This window comes from Hyperolius riggenbachi, chromosome 5 (assembly GCF_040937935.1).
Source record: "Hyperolius riggenbachi isolate aHypRig1 chromosome 5, aHypRig1.pri, whole genome shotgun sequence".
NCBI lineage: Eukaryota > Metazoa > Chordata > Amphibia > Anura > Hyperoliidae > Hyperolius > Hyperolius riggenbachi.
The window spans coordinates 127,583,971-127,601,100 of NC_090650.1; the positions used below are offsets into that span (position 1 = coordinate 127,583,971).

The 17,130-nt window shown below is 45.1% G+C and overlaps 1 protein-coding gene across 4 annotated transcripts in view; it reads left to right on the forward strand.

Annotated features, from left to right (window-relative positions):
* Window positions 1-17,130, forward strand: part of ANO10 (anoctamin 10) — a 135,090-nt gene that overhangs the window by 52,981 nt on the left and 64,979 nt on the right. For all 4 annotated transcript variants that reach the window (XM_068236235.1, XM_068236238.1, XM_068236237.1 and 1 more), the window contains 2 exons: window positions 1,759-1,814; window positions 11,325-11,399. In XM_068236235.1, coding sequence (XP_068092336.1) covers window positions 1,759-1,814; window positions 11,325-11,399 — 131 coding nt within the window. The remainder of the gene's footprint in view (window positions 1-1,758; window positions 1,815-11,324; window positions 11,400-17,130) is intronic.

Genomic DNA, 17,130 nt, shown 5'->3' on the forward strand with positions numbered 1-17,130 from the left:
ACATTATAGGAATCGAGCCGCCTAACGCGGCTCACTCTACCGTCGGCTCTTGCAGCACCATACGTTGTTAGGTGCACGTTATGCGACCTTAACGGGGCACCTAACGCAACGTCTTGGTGTGCAAGAAGCCTAAATCTATTGGAAATCTCTTACTAGTGTGTGGCACAAATTAGATTCCTGTCAGATTCGACTTGACAGGCATCTGACAGAAATCTATCTGATGGTCAAATCTGCTGCAAATCTATAAGTGTATGGCCAAATTGCTTCAAATGTATAGTTATTTTTTTTATAATTATTATTCTATTATTTTATTTGTGTAATTTGTTTATAGCTCCCCACCTGCTGGTTTTACTGGCAACATCTGTAAGTACAAGAAAGGCCTATGTTTTCTGCATTGCAGTAAAGCTAAGAATTCTTCTTCTTAGCGGAACAAAATAAACCTGCTGGACTAGGTGGTTCAGATGACAACTTCTCTCTCCCCCTGCCAAACAGCATATCTTTCCTATAGACTTACACCGACAGCAATGTGGTTGGCAACGAGTTGGTGGTTGTGCTGCACTCCTGGCCTTCTTCTTACCCTCACATGAATGAGCGCCTACCCTATGCAGTGGTGGTGCAGGAAGATGGGAGGAATTGCTCAATAGCCTTGGATTACTGGGCTGTCCACATCTGTGTGCACTGCTCAATACATGTACAGGCAATATGCTAGTATAAAGAAAGATCCGAGAGGGGAACACAGGCAGATACTGTAGGTTGCAGTAGCCACAGCAGAAAGCCCACATTGAGCCTAATTGTTGGGTATTTCCCCCTCCACTTTTTAAGTAGGTTCATACCCACTTTCAAGTAAACCTTGTCAGGGGAATCTTGATGTGTCCCTGAGAGTTACATGGCTCATCAGTTAAGAAAATCTCAGGTTTACTTGCTAAAAGCTTAAAGTGAACCCAAGGTAAAAATTAACCGATGAGATTAAAAAATTGCATCTATCCTCCTACTCCTAAAAACGACATTTTTTAGACATCCCACAATTTTAGTTTGTGTTTGCAATCTTAAACAGTAAATATAATGTTTTATTGTCTCTGCTCAATGACACAGTCTTTCAAGTGTCCCAGGGCTCAAATATATTACCGTAACTATTTACCTTTTTTTAATCTATGTCCTGCACTCAGAAGCTATTCTCTTCCAGGCAAGAGTTTTATGGCTGTAATTCCGTAACGTGAGGGTTAGGCTATGGTCTGACGGGGTTCTCTTACAAGCAGATAAAGGAACACAGCATTATCAGTTATTATGCTTGGCACTGTACATATACGTGTCTATCTCATCATGTCACCTCAGTTACACTGTAACCACTTGTGTATGCTGTGTCTCTGCCCCCTTAAGGACCAGAGACTTATTTTGCTAAACAATCAGTTGTGATCACTGTGATAGGCTCAGGCACAGGATTAAGAGCAGGCTGAATCTGGTTCAAACAATATGAACAAATTACATGGCAAAGATCAATCATTTCTTGATTCCTCTTCTATTTTTTATCTTCTCACTTTGCAATGTATTGATTCATTTTTTCCTCTTTTCGCTTAAGTTGCTCTTTAAGAACAAATACTTACACTTTACAAGTGCATAAACTCACAGTTGATATTTTTCACATTTGTAAGGGGGGGGGGGTGTATTATTTCAGTAATATTCTGGAATTGTTTTTGATATTTACATAGATGTATTTTTTTCCATGCATGATTATCAAATAAAATGTTATTCTCTTTGCAGAAAATCATAGATTAGAATCATCATTTCAAAACCACTTGGTGCTAAAAGTCTTGGTGGTAAGTAGGGGATCAGATTCTTTGTGGTGCACAGACTCCTTGCTTTTTCTTCCTCCATTCACCCATGGACACAAGCATTGAGGTTCACCTGAGCCAAGCATTCGTGTTTATGATCTCAATGGCCTGAGAGAAGTCCGCTCTTGCTTCCTTGTCCAGCTGCATTGTTACCGTAGACAGCATGACCTGAGATGTTTATCAAAATGTGTTATTGTTATTTCCTATGCATTTAAACAGAACTGATACTTCTTCCATGACAGTTTACAGACATGGAAAGTAAATTTGCCTTCTTAAAACAGAAGATATTTGCAATAATTCAGCTTTAAGTGAGCAACTGTGATTTCCCATAATGCATCCCTCCTCAATATGCAAAAGCCCCTGAAAGCCAGGCACATATTCAGACCTGCTGGTGCATAGTGAGCCTATAGCATATACATTTTACAGAGCAGTTGGATTGATGTGGCTCTGGGAAATGTATTAGCTACAGGCTCCCTTTCCTTAAAGGGGAACTGAAGAGAGCAGTATATGGATGCTGCCATGTTTATTTCCTTTTAAGCAATACCAGTTGCCTGGCAGCCCTGCTGATCCTCTGCCTCTAATACTATTAGCCATAGCCCCTGAACAAGCATGCAACAGATCAGGTGTTTCAGACTTTAAAGTCAGATCTGACAAGACTAGCTGCATGCTTGTTTCTGGTGTTATTCAGATACTACTGCCGAGAAATAGACCAGCAGGGCTGCCAGGTAACTGGTATTGATTAAAAGGAAATAAATAATGCAGCCTCCGTATACGTCTTACCTCAGTTCCCCTTTAAGTGAAGGAGTTTCCTCCTGGATTTTGACTTGTCCTACAAAGAGCCACTATTTGCTCCTCGAGTGGGGCTGAGTTTGTTCTCCCCAACTGCCTGCTGTGTGGCCTCTGCTGTGACACACTATTGTGAGTGGAATTGTTCACATCTATCGCCCTCCTGTGGTTTATTAACATACAACACTATATTGGCTCGGGTCTTTTTCTGTATTCCCCTCCCTTTTCTTCTTTTTGGAATATAATTTGAGATTGCTTGTGTCACGGACGGTTGCGGGGCCGCAGGCGCGTCCTGGAACCGCCCGTGAAGAAAAAGCAATCGCACTCGATTCCCTGCATCGATTGCGCTTCAAATCGGTACAATCTGGGTTGAGTGTGTAGGGACAGCTGAAGTCCTTTTCTTAGCAAAGAGAGCCCCATCCTAAAGGCTGGATGGCTCTTTTGATATGCTAATGAGCCTGAGCCTAATCTGCCCCAGAGAGTCCCTGGCTTCAAGCTGTGCTGATGGCCCATCCATCAGGTATAAGGTGACAAGCATCATGGCAGAAGCAATCTAGTTGGGCTAAAAGCCAGACCCACTGGCTCATTCCCAGCAGGGGAGGCGACACCTCGCTGGCTGCTCCAAACTTCAAAGAGCCTTTGCCTGGGAATAACCTGAGTCTCATAGCAAATCCATAACTTCCCAGATCTGTCATATTTCTGGGGTTCCTGAGATGGCAGCTTCGCCAAACGTAGGGGAAGTGTAGCATGAGCCCCGGTGCTGGTTCTGAGGAAGTTTCAGAACATTCTGAGGTAAGGACTGCCAGTTAGGCAGTTTGAAAGTGCCTGATGATACCACAGGGGTCCCACCCCTCATGTCTGGTATCAGGGCGCTGGGTAAATCGAGACAGACCTGAAAATGTTAATAAATCTGCCCTGACCTGTACGGTTCTGTGAGATAGAGCCCATATATGGGTAGATATGATTTCTAGCCCCCAGGATAAGGGGAGGGCTCATCTCATCTTCTAAGGGGGTGTATGGCTCCCCGCCCTCACTCCCTCCTACTGAAGCAGGGGCATAAGAATGGCTGAGGACCCAAACTCAGTGTCCTCCAGCCTGAAACATCTTGCACTCATCAGATGCCAGCTTGAGGATATGCTGGCATCCACCTGGTCTGAAGAAAGAGAAAAAACATCCGGGCACCTTCCGTCTCTGGTTTTATTGCTGTGTTACAAAGTTTCAATCAAAAGCGGGTTACATACCACAGGTGCGTACACTTATAGGCTCCGTGTCAGTGGTGGTGAGTTGGAGGTGGGGGTGTCGGGCATCAGTTGGGGCTTGCGACGGCCGTTTCGCGTCCTTACAGACGCTTGGTCACGCTGCGCTCCATTAACTGGGGCGGACCGCCAGCATCCGGTATATGCGGGGACAAACCCCGCCTCTTCCGGGTGTAGCGTTCGCCAATGTGGAAACTAGAAATAGGTTGCCTGGATACGGGATGCACGCCACCCCACCAGAGGGAGTATCCTACCCTGATGACAGCGCTAGTGGGCGGCGGGGAGGGGAGGAGACAACCCTTACCATACCTCTCCACCAATAAGCGGATAGTAAAGCCGCAAACTTCATACCCCAAGCGCTGGCATAAAGTGCCCAGCATAAATTTCTAGCTGGACGCTCAGGCATGTGGAGGGTAATCTTCCCTCATAGACTCCCAAATGTGGGGCGGAACACCACCCCGCAGGCAACCCATTGAAAACGTGCATTAGTGACATGTTACTAAACCACATAGAACATTTAAAAACACGTACTATCTGAGAATTTTCAGACCCAACTGCAGTCAACAAAGCTGTATAAGCTACTGTATACACCCTGTAGAGCATGAATGTATCACGAGAAACCTTAGCTCACATGCATTATAGGTGATGGCATAAACTAACTATCAGAAGTAAAAGCATCAAGCAAAACCTGTGCTAAACATTGTCAGGAACATTCACATTACGGGACGGGTATGAAACATTTGCAGTAAAAACCCCACATTCTTCCACCTGAATGAACATTATAAATACAAGGGGCAATATATTACACATCATCCTGGTTACATCAAGATCACCAATATATCGTGACATCAGGCACCATCAATCATCAGGGATCCAGCATGCATGCCAGTTCTATTTTATCATTAAGACCCGCAGGTCCCATTGCCTCAGTCCGCAATATTGCACATGTTTCCCTTCTAAGGAGCAATTTCTCCCTGTCCCCTCCTCTTCTGGGGGTCTCCACTCTCTCTAAGACAGCGAACCTCAGACCTTGGGTATCACCCCCGTGCTCCTCCCTCATATGGGAGACCAATCTGGTACAGCTCTTCCCAGCTTTAATCACACTAATGTGTTCCCCAAACCGTTTCTTGACGGGTCTTGTAGTTTGTCCTATATAGTATCGTTTACAGGGGCAAAACAACACATAAACCACGTGATCTGTTTGACATGTATAGAGCCCTTTCATTTGGAACCTGACCCCTCCCACATGGATGACCTTCTGGGGGATGATTTTGGGGCAGTATTTACAAAACCCACATCTGTAATTGCCTTTAAAGGCACACTGATTGAGCCAGGTTGATGATTTAGGCGACACAAATTCACTTTTCATCAAATATTTACCCAAAGTGGGGGCCCTTCTAAACACCACCCTGGGGGGTTTTACCAATTTCCCCCCCAACTCAGGATCCTGCTGGATCAGTTCCCAGTGTTTGAAGATCGTCTCCCTGATCTTGTTCGCCATAGGGCTGAAATCAAATGTGAAGACTAATTTGTCATCTCTTTCCTCCTGCACCCTTGTCCCCTTTAGGAGAGTGGCCCTGTCCTTTTCAGCCGCTTTACTCTTAGCCTTTATCAGCAGTTGGGGGTCATATCCCCTCTTCACAAATCTGGCAGTCAACTCCTTTGACTGCTCCTCGAAAGCCGAACGCGACTGATTGTTCCTCCTTAAACGCAAATATTGGTTTGGGGAACACATTAGTGTGATTAAAGCTGGGAAGAGCTGTACCAGATTGGTCTCCCATATGAGGGAGGAGCACGGGGGTGATACCCAAGGTCTGAGGTTCGCTGTCTTAGAGAGAGTGGAGACCCCCAGAAGAGGAGGGGACAGGGAGAAATTGCTCCTTAGAAGGGAAACATGTGCAATATTGCGGACTGAGGCAATGGGACCTGCGGGTCTTAATGATAAAATAGAACTGGCATGCATGCTGGATCCCTGATGATTGATGGTGCCTGATGTCACGATATATTGGTGATCTTGATGTAACCAGGATGATGTGTAATATATTGCCCCTTGTATTTATAATGTTCATTCAGGTGGAAGAATGTGGGGTTTTTACTGCAAATGTTTCATACCCGTCCCGTAATGTGAATGTTCCTGACAATGTTTAGCACAGGTTTTGCTTGATGCTTTTACTTCTGATAGTTAGTTTATGCCATCACCTATAATGCATGTGAGCTAAGGTTTCTCGTGATACATTCATGCTCTACAGGGTGTATACAGTAGCTTATACAGCTTTGTTGACTGCAGTTGGGTCTGAAAATTCTCAGATAGTACGTGTTTTTAAATGTTCTATGTGGTTTAGTAACATGTCACTAATGCACGTTTTCAATGGGTTGCCTGCGGGGTGGTGTTCCGCCCCACATTTGGGAGTCTATGAGGGAAGATTACCCTCCACATGCCTGAGCGTCCAGCTAGAAATTTATGCTGGGCACTTTATGCCAGCGCTTGGGGTATGAAGTTTGCGGCTTTACTATCCGCTTATTGGTGGAGAGGTATGGTAAGGGTTGTCTCCTCCCCTCCCCGCCGCCCACTAGCGCTGTCATCAGGGTAGGATACTCCCTCTGGTGGGGTGGCGTGCATCCCGTATCCAGGCAACCTATTTCTAGTTTCCACATTGGCGAACGCTACACCCGGAAGAGGCGGGGTTTGTCCCCGCATATACCGGATGCTGGCGGTCCGCCCCAGTTAATGGAGCGCAGCGTGACCAAGCGTCTGTAAGGACGCGAAACGGCCGTCGCAAGCCCCAACTGATGCCCGACACCCCCACCTCCAACTCACCACCACTGACACGGAGCCTATAAGTGTACGCACCTGTGGTATGTAACCCGCTTTTGATTGAAACTTTGTAACACAGCAATAAAACCAGAGACGGAAGGTGCCCGGATGTTTTTTCTCTTTCTTCCATGATCCAGTTTTGACTTCTTTCTTCGCATGTTGGATCCGATGAGCACACGTTTGAGCAAGTTTGTCCTAAGGGTTGCTGGAGGATTGGTGAGAGACTTTTTGTTCACCTCATTATTGTTTTCCTGCGCTTTCATCTGTATATGCTGCATTTACATGCACCTATGGGGAGTGCCACTTTGCTAATTCTTTTTCTACATTAATATCATCCACCTGGTCTGAACTCTGAACTTTGATTGAAATCCAGAACTGATTTTTCCCACAAAAAGGACATCTTTCCAGGAACTAAGTATTTTTCTCCTTTCTTTTATTTTCTATACTGGCTATTACTGTTTTAATAATTGTTGATTTTAATAATTGTCTGTATATATTAATTATTTATATTGCGTGAATAAACGACTTTCTCCAAGTCATTCACTGTCTGCTACCCTGCTTATCAGCACACACAGAACTGATCCCGGGTCTCTGAAGATACGCTACTGTTTGTTTGTTGTTGGCTAGACAGAATATCGTGTGTTTAACCGTTTTATTCGCAGGATTAGTCAGTTAATGGGCTCCACGGTCCCATGGTAACCGCGGTGGTGGCAGTACCCTGAACCAGTGGGTGAAGTTGTAATCACCCGTGTCTCACAGGCTCCCTTCTGAGTTGTCTGCGGCTAATTCTTAACGGTTCCTGCGCATTGACTGCGACCAGAGTTCGCACGATCTGTGCGCTGGCACCGTTTAGAAGGCTAAGTGCGGTCAGCCACTAGGGCTCGTGTGACAGCTTGCCATGTTTATAGTTTTTATATAACATTTGGGAAAACTAACCCTTAGTGCACAAAGTCACATGATAAATTTAGTTAAACAGCGTTGAGGGCGCAGACAGCTTCCACAGCAGTGTACACAATAGTCAATGAAACTGTCAGCATATTAGACATTTGCCTCAATTCACTAAGCATTACCACATCCGGTAATGTAGAAAACAGCTGATTTTACCGATCACCAAAATGCCAATTCACTACACTTATTTCCACACTCAAAACTAAAATTAACAACAGTGAGGTAAATTTCCAACTTGTGCAGCAAATACCCCAAGAAATTGCAATTCACAAAGATTAAAGCATTCTGTAAAGCTAGTAACAATTTTACCAGTCGGTAACTCACAATCTCCATGCGATAAAAGTTGACAGCCAATAGGTAGAGCCAGACAACCAATAGGGAGAGCCACACAGCCCTGCCTTTCACCCCATTTGATCCAATACTCTGGAGGGTGGGACTTCAGAGCGGCAGAGCAGGAGAAGGAGACATTTTAAAAGGCTTTTCTGTATCACTTTACATGTGCATATCTGTACACTGTTACAGAGAAGAGCTCTCTCTAGTTAGCACAGATGCACATCTAAAGGGATGCCAGGGTTGCACTGGACAGAAAATAGAACTACTCATGCACCAACTTGTAAGAGAAGACTGATAGCTTGCTGCCTGACATGCTTCATAGCTGGTGAGACTACTGAACAGGGCTTAGTGAATAAAAGCATGTTTTTTTAAGTATATTACCGAACTTCTGCCGCATGCTGGAAATCTTTGTGAATTTGTAAAAAAGAAAGTGTAAAATACAGAATGTGGTATTTTACCGACCTAAATTATTTTACCAAACTGCCCGTAGTGAATTGAGGCCTATGTTCCCGTTTATCTCCTTTGTCACTCTGTTAATTTGCCAGTGTTATATAATTTAGTGTTATATAATGTAGTTTGTTCCTTGAAACGTTTCCCTCCTGCTTAGTGTTCCAAAATCCTGTGTGTGGCTGAAGTGATTTTGGCCGCTGTGGATCCCTTTGACTCTCTAACTGGGACATGGCCCTTTATGATAGACCAACTTTATATGCAATGCTCAACTCAGATGTTGTATTGGATACACAGAACGTTCCTGTTGAGCTGTATACTATGATGAAACCTGTCATTGCAGCACTGGGTAGGTTTCATACAGACACTAGGAAACAGAATGGCTGAGAGAGAATGACCTTTCAGTGTTTCAAACAAAGAAGATTCAGGATGTGACTTGTGAAATGCACAAAATGCTTCCTCAGGGTGAGAACAGCCATTAATAGCCTCGCCCCAGGTAACATGATGTCAGGGTTCCAGTTTATCATACAATTCCAGTACATGCTACACAATGCATGAGTCAGTGTCACAGTTCCAAAATGTAATAAAGCAATCATAAAACTTTATAAGCAGAAACACACTGTGAAAAGTTATGATTGCTAAATGTGAACCTTGTCTTCTCTGAGAGTCTCCGGAAACTCAGTACTGCCTACGCCAGTGCCACTGAGTGTGTTTGTTTTTACAGAAAAAACATCCTAAGCTGGTGACATTAATAAACATTTAAACATGTGTTGAAGATGTACTGTGGTGACTATTTAAAACAAAATCAGCAGCAAAGGTGGCAAACAGTGTTTAACTACTTGCATACCAGCAGTCTCTGGCCACCTTAAGGAGACTCTGAAGCCTAGAAAAAAAACAGGTTTTTATTTTAATAACCTGTTTAACATAATTGCCCCACCTAAAACGCTGCATTCTCGCAGCTGAAAACTCCATAAATCGCCCCAAACTCCCTGGGCAAAAATCCACGACTTTCCTGGTTGTGGATTTTGCTGCCCTCAGTGCCCGAGGAAGGCAGAGCTTCGGGCTGTAGCTCTGCCTCCATGCGCGTATCTCCGCCTCGCCCCTCTCAGTGAAGGAAGACTGAGAGGGGCGGGCGGAGGCAGAGATCAGCATTGATTGACGGGAGTAGAGGCAGAGCTACAGCCCAAAGCTCTGCCTCTACAAGGAAGGAGCCCTGCAATGTGCCCCGGGGAGTTTGGGGTGATTTATGGAGTCTTCAGCTGTGGGGATGGGGCGTTTCAGATAGGGCAATTATGTTAAACAGGTTTTTAACGTAAACAACAGTTGTTTTTTTCTAGGCTTTAGAGTCTCTTTAAGGACCAGAGACTGCTGGTACCATAAAACGGCCTACCGATGTCGCAACGCATGGACCTGCCACTGTGGCCACTCGCTCTGCCGTCGCTATGACAGCAGAGCTCCTTGGGCTGGTCAGGAGCCGATTTCATTGGTTCCTGACCCTTTGAGCCATTGGCTCTCACAGTGATCACGGGGTCAGGAGCCAATGAAATCAGCTCCTGACAGGCTCACAGAGCTCTACCATCATGGCAAAAGCAGAGCGAGTGGCCTATGGTGACGGTAGAGTGGCATGATTGGTGGTAGTGGCAGGTCCGTGTGGTGTGGTAATTGAATCTACACCCTGGCAGGAATAAGCTGAAGTAGTGAAAAGGCTCTATGTGTAGAGTAGTTAATTGTCTAAGTTGTTGTATGTGCCAGAGACCCAGATAGGCAGAGCTCTGAAGAGCTTGCAGTGACACCTGACCAGTTACTTTGAAGGACACCTGAAGTGAGAGGGGGGCAGCCATATTTACCGAGGTGTATCTAGAGGGGTACAGGCATGGCTTGTGCCATGGCACCATGGGGTGCTATGCCCCATGCCTCAGACTCGGACCTCAGATAAGATTGTTATCTGGGGAACATAGCTACTTAATTTCTGTATGTAGGACTCACTTGGCTTAGTGTTAGAAAAGAGGACGGAGAGGCAATAAGAAGAGATATTTCCCAAAAAGTAACTTCAGCAATATCCCGAGCCAAAAAACACAGGCAATCACAACAAATGTACACGAGAAAGGATGCTGTTTTTAGAAGGGAAGGGGGCTCTGAGGTGGGGGGCGCAATTTCAGTGTTTGACATTATGGATGCTCTCACGAGTAATAACGAGTGTGTAAACACTCACATTTGTTTTTTAAATGAGCATTAATTAGCTCAGATGTGCGGCGGGGACACAAGGGGTTATTTACCCATAATTCCGCGTCCTCCATGCGCTCTAAATAGCTTGCACGCGGCGTATTGGCGGCGTTGCATGCCTTACTGCGGGCACTTCCTCTTTCAAGCCAGGAGGAGGAAGTGTGTGGTGATGAGGCTTGCAACACGTCCAATAGGCCGTGTGCAAGCTATTTGGAGCGCATGGAGGACGCGGAATTAAGGGCAAATAACCCCTTTTGTCCCCGCCGCACACCTGAGCTAATTAATGCTCATTTAAATCACGAATTTGAGTGTTTACACACTCGTTATTACTCGTGAGAGCATCCCTGTTTTCCATAGGCTCTATATTACCCAGATACGCTCCTGCATATTTATTTCCTTTTAGACAATGCAAATTGCTTCTGACTGAATGAGCCACATACTTGTTTCAAGTTTGCAGTATAGGTAAAAGAAAAGCGTGCTGCACCAAGGCGAATGCTTCCAGATTTATTGCTACACAGGCTCACATACAGGAAGACATGCAAAAGGGCGTACAGACAACCGGTATTGTTTAAAAGGAAATTGGATCAGAATTTGGAGATTACTAATGCAGTGTGCATCAGCTTCCAGTATGGTAATTATCACTCACCTGTGTAATGTTTTTGATTAGGTATTTTTTTTATCTTGCAGTTCTATGGTGTAAACTGCTTTGCATCCCTCTTCTACATTGCCTTTGTTATGTATGACATACCACTATTAAAACAGGTGAGTACATTAAACTGACACTTCCTCCTGGATGCTAAATCAGTTCATATTTTTCCCTAGTAACATTCCCTAAACAGGAGTTGTAACTGTGAATAATGATTTAAATGTGTTGAAATTATTTTGGTTACAGCACTTTCAGCACCAAAAATTTAGAATGGGGTTTTTCGGTGGCAACAAAGGAGTAAAATTGGATTCATTGTCAAAATATGTTTAGCGCTGCTGCTCATGCCTTGTGTCAGTAGAGATAGTGCAGCAAAGCTATGACACACAGGAATCTGATTCTAGTTTCTTGCTTTAGTAAAGATTTCACAATCGTCTTAACCTCCTTACGACTGCGTCACGACGGTTGGTGTGAACGCAGCGGCTCCCCCAGGACCAGCTAACGCCAATTGGCGTCAAGTCCCGGGAGCGTGTTTTGCTGGGGATCGCACGCGCCGATGCGTGCGCATCACCGCTGGAATGACGGTGCTCCGCTCCGTTATCAGTCTCCCAGCAGCAATCACAGCTGTTTATTTATTTACATGGCACAGAGCTGCGATCTACAGCAGCACTGTACTGGGGACATCCGTGTCACTCGGCTGTCCCCTAGAGAGGCTTAGAAAGTGATCGGCTCTTATAGGCTGACATCTGAGAGACGATCACTGTGATTGGCTGGCAGGGAGGGGGAGGAAGCATAATTTTTATTTAAAAAGACAATAAAATACATAAAAAAAACAACTGCCTGCAGCAGCGATCAGAGCCCACCAACAGAAAGCTCTGTTGGTGGGCAGAAAAGGGGGTGAGGTATTCATTGTGTGCATGTAAGTATGGCTCTGCAGTAAGCCATTAAAGCTGCAGATCCCTAATTTGTAATAAATAAGCCTGGGGGGAGGAGTCTAAAGCCTGTGGTCCTTAAGAGGTTAAAGGACAATTTATAGCTAAAACAACTTTTTATTTTAATTCTGAATGCTAAGGCCTGTATTACCACAAGTACTAGGAACAATTTATTTCTTCAAATAGCTGTGACTGAAGCCCTGCAGGACTGGACCATTTCCCTGCACAGGGGGTTGCTATCAACTCCTCAGTGTATAGTCTAGTAATCGCCTTGCTGAAAGAAACCTCTACAGGTGGTGGTAATAGGTTAACCCTTCTGGACCAGCACCCTCTGCCCCCTTAAGGACCAGAGGGTGCTGGTCCAGCAAACCGCCGCTTCCCGACGAATCGCCGCAAGTTACTGTCGCTCCCACCGGACATGCCGCTCTGTCCCCGCCGCAGGCTGCTCTCTCTGCCGTCGCTATGACGGCAGAGCGCTGTGCGCCGGTCAGGAGCCGCTTTCATTGGCTCCTGACCCGGTCACTCCATGTAAGCCAATGGGAACGGCTTACATGAATGACAGGGCCAGGAGCCAATGAAAACTGCTCCTGCCCGGCTCACAGTGCTCTGCCGTCATAGAGGCGGCAGGGCATCACATTGCGGCGGGGGCAGAGCGGACCGAGCTGGGGCGGGAGCGCGCGGTCAATGGGACGTAGAGTTTACGTCCGGTCAGGACCGCAGCGCCCCCTGCCCGCCATGGATTCATACTCTCTCGGTCCGCAGGTAGTTAAGGTTCCAGCAATGTTTGTTTATGGTCCTCACTTCTCTGACTTGCTTACAATGGAATTCCTCTTTATCAGTGTGTCACCCCCTCCCAGCCTGGACAGCACAGCAGCCAGAGGCTATGAAGTTAGAGGACATGTTGCCAATTAATCAAAAGGGTGTTCTAACATAACAAGAAGCCAGTCAAGAGTGCTGTACATACATCTCCCTGACTGCTAGTTATATTGCAACAATAGGCTTACCTGTTACCTATTCTGATTAGCTGATCTTCCTACTTTTCGAACTCTCCTGCATGCTTTGAGAGGAACACAGTGAAGGAGATTTCTGAGCTTGCCTGGAGTCAGGTCTATACATTTCACTTTGCTCCAAATCTTTTTTTATTTTATTTTTCCACAGCAGTAAAAATGTGTGAAAAAATTGTGATTATAAGGGCATAAAATGAGGAGCTTATAGCAGCCTCCCTGTGCAGCAAATGGTTCAGTCACACTGATAAAAAGGGGCTGTGTGAGGAATGAAGGATAATTTTAAAGCCGAGAAAAAGAGTTGTGTGAACATTGCAGTGCTCCTAGTATTAGTGGTAATGTGTACCCTAATATACAGGTAGTCGCGCAGTATGCTCCGGTCCACGTGTTGGTGATTGACAGCGCCGCTCGCACAGGCGTTGTACAGGCCGACCTCCGGGTCGGCCTGACGTCCTCACCACGGACCGGGAAGCAGAGGCGGCTAACGGCTGCGGGCAGAGCTGTGGTGAGGGACATGCTGGGAGCTTGGGGCTGGACAAAGCCCTGGGTAAGTAGCACTTATTTCAGCAGAAAATGCCCGATAACTCCTTTAACCACTTCACCACTGAGGGGTTTTACCCCCTGAGCACCAGAGCAATTTTCACCTTTCAGCGCTCCTTCCATTCATTCGTCTATAACTTTATCATTACTTATCGCAATGAAATGAACTATATCTTGTTTTTTCCGCCACCAATTAGGCTTTCTTTAGGTGGGACATTATGCCAAGAATTATTTTTTTCTAAATGTGTTTTAATGGGAAAATAGGAAAAATGTGGGGAAAAAAATAATTATTTTTCAGTTTTTGGCCATTATAGTTTTTAAATAATGCATGCTACTGTAATTAAAACCCATGAAACGTATTTGCCCTTTTGTCCCGGTTATAAAACCATTTAAATTATGTCCCTATCACAATGTTTGGCGCCAATATTTTATTTGGAAATAAAGGTGCATTTTTTTCATTTTTGCGTCCATCCCTAATTACAAGCCCATAGTTTATAAAGTAACAGTGTTATACCCTCTTGACATAAATATTTAAAAAGTTCAGTCCCTAAGGTAACTATTTATGTATTTTTTTTAATTGTAAATTTTTTAATTTTTTTTTAATTACAAAAAAAATAAAATGGGGAGTGTGGGAGGTAATGAGTTAAATTTATGTGTAAAAGTCATTTATTTGTATGTGAAAAATGTGTAGGGTGTAGTTTACTATTTGGCCACAAGATGGCCACAGTACCTTTTTGTTTTAATGCGACCTCCAAGCGTCCTTCCAGAAGCTTGGAGGAAGTATAAGGAGGCTGGACACGTGAGTTTTTTCTCACAATGATCGCGCTGCCCATAGGAGAGCAGCTGATCATTGTGGGGCTTAGATCAACGAACGGGAATGGATTTTCCCGTTCATTGATCCCTGGGCGAGCGGGCGGCGGCGTGTTTACTAGCGGCGGGCGGCGTGTTTACGAGCGGGAGCGCGGGCAGCGTCGGGAACGCGGAAAGTACGTGTTTCTCCGTCCCTGGTTGTTAAAGGATGGAAAAAGGGGCGGAGAAATACGTACGCGCGGGGGTAAAGTGGTTAAGGTTCTACAAGGTTGAGGAAAAGTAAGGCAATAAAGCAGAATATTGGCTAATTACAAAAACTAACCTGTGGAGAGAAAAGATGATACATGGCTCCATAAGGATGCTCCCCGCTACTCCCCTTCTCTTCTATGCCTGCTGTTGTCATTACAAAAAAATGGGAAAACTCTAAGTTTAATTGAATAGTGTTAGGTGTCAGAGTAGTATTGCCCCATTAAAAAGTGATCCCTGTATTTCCATAGTATGCACAGTCTCCTCCATTTAAAAAAAAAAAGAAAAATGAAGATACCAAAATGCTCCATCTTTGATACCAACAAGTCACTCATTCATTTCCTGATGTTGAGAAATAATTTTATAATGTGATAGTTTGTTCACAATGCTTCTCCATGGAAAGGGCACTGTACTGGTCATGGGGCTCTCTTCAGAAATTATGCTTAGAACGGAGGCCAAACACTTCTATCTTAGTTAATCAGAGCAAGGAATCTTGTTTCCCCCATGCTAAGAGTCTTGTAGATGGCTTGTGGTAGAGGCCTGCGCGGATCCAATTTTTCAGTCCCGCACCTGACCCGCAACCCGCTTTCTGGTTAATTTGATACCCGCAGCCCGACCCGCAGACCCGTTACACACACCCAACCAGTGACCTGCAGCCCACTTTTTCCATTTTCTTCTAAAGTACATATATAAAGCAACATTGGGGAGCTGTAAAGCAAATAAAACCTATTTTTTTTTATACACAAACCAAAGTCAAAAATTATTTTTTTTTTTTTACTATTATTTAAATCAATAAAAACTGAGAAGTAACAGTCCTGCTCAAACAACAAATAGCAGAGCTGATGCTCGATTCTGTTTGCCACTGCTAATTTGGAGGGGGAAGTGCCAGAAGGAAGGGACCCAGGTGAGGGAGATGGGGGTGTCTGGCCCCCCTCCCTGCCGATGTCCCTCCTTCCAAGCTTCCCCCATACCGGGGGTGACTATACTAATACTGGGGGTGACTATACTAATACTGGGGGTGACTATACTAATACTGGGGGTGACTATACTAATACTGGGGGCGACTATACTAATACTGGGGGCGACTATACTAATACTGGGGGCGACTATACTAATACTGGGGGCGACTATACTAATACTGGGGGCGACTATACTAATACTGGGGGCGACTATACTAATACTGGGGGCGACTATACTAATTCTGGGGAGACTATACTAATTCTGGGGCGACTATACTAATTCTGGGGCGACTATACTAATTCTGGGGCGACTATACTAATTCTGGGGCGACTATACTAATTCTGGGGCGACTATACTAATTCTGGGGAGACTATACTAATTCTGGGGCGACTATACTAATTCTGGGGCGACTATACTAATTCTGGGGCGACCATACTAATATGGGGGGCAACTATACTGGGGGCGACTATACTACCTACACTGGGGGAAATTTTACTAATACGGGGGCAACTATACTAGCTATACTGGGGGTGACTATACTATCTACACTGGGGGCAACTATACTAGTTATACTCAGGGCAACTATACTAATACTGGGGAAACTACACTACCTACACTGGGGGCAACTATACTAGCTATACTGGGGGCAACTATACTCTCTCTGCCTTTCTGCTGTCTCTCTTTCTCTGCTTTTCTGTTCTCTCTCTTTCTGCCTTTCTGCTCTCTCTGCATTTCTGCTCTCTGTGCCTTTCTGCTGTCTTTCTCTCTCCCTTTCTGTGCTCCCTCTCTCCCTTTCTGTGCTCTCTCTCTCTCCCTTTCTATGCTCTCTCTCTCTCTCTCTCTCTCTCTCTCTCTCTCTGCCTTTCTGCTGTCTCTCTTTCTCTGCCTTTCTGCTTTCGCTCTCTCTGCCTTTCCAGCTCTCTCTCTGCCTTTCCAGCTCTCTCTCTCTGCCTTTCTGCTCTCTATCTCTCTGCCTCTCTGCTGTCTCTATCTACCTTTCTGCTGTCTCTCTGTCTTTCTGCTGTCCAAATCCAAAAAGCTTTATTGGCAGGACCAAATACATTTAGTATTGCCAAAACAAAACATTAACATCGGGGGGGGGGGGGGGGGTAATTGTGGGAATAGTAGAAGGATATATGTATACAGTCCATGTGGACGATGTAAGGGATGGTATGGGGGGCTGAGATATACAGTCCATAGGTATAGGGGTTATACAGTCCATGTGGTATCATGTTCCTCTCAGTTGGTGGCAGGGCAGCTATTTGCACAGTTTTTTCGTCTTCCCCCAGTAGGATGTAGAGTTTCCTCTCCTCATCTGTCGAGGTAAAATCTGGGATGTGGGTGGAGAGTCTCTGGAA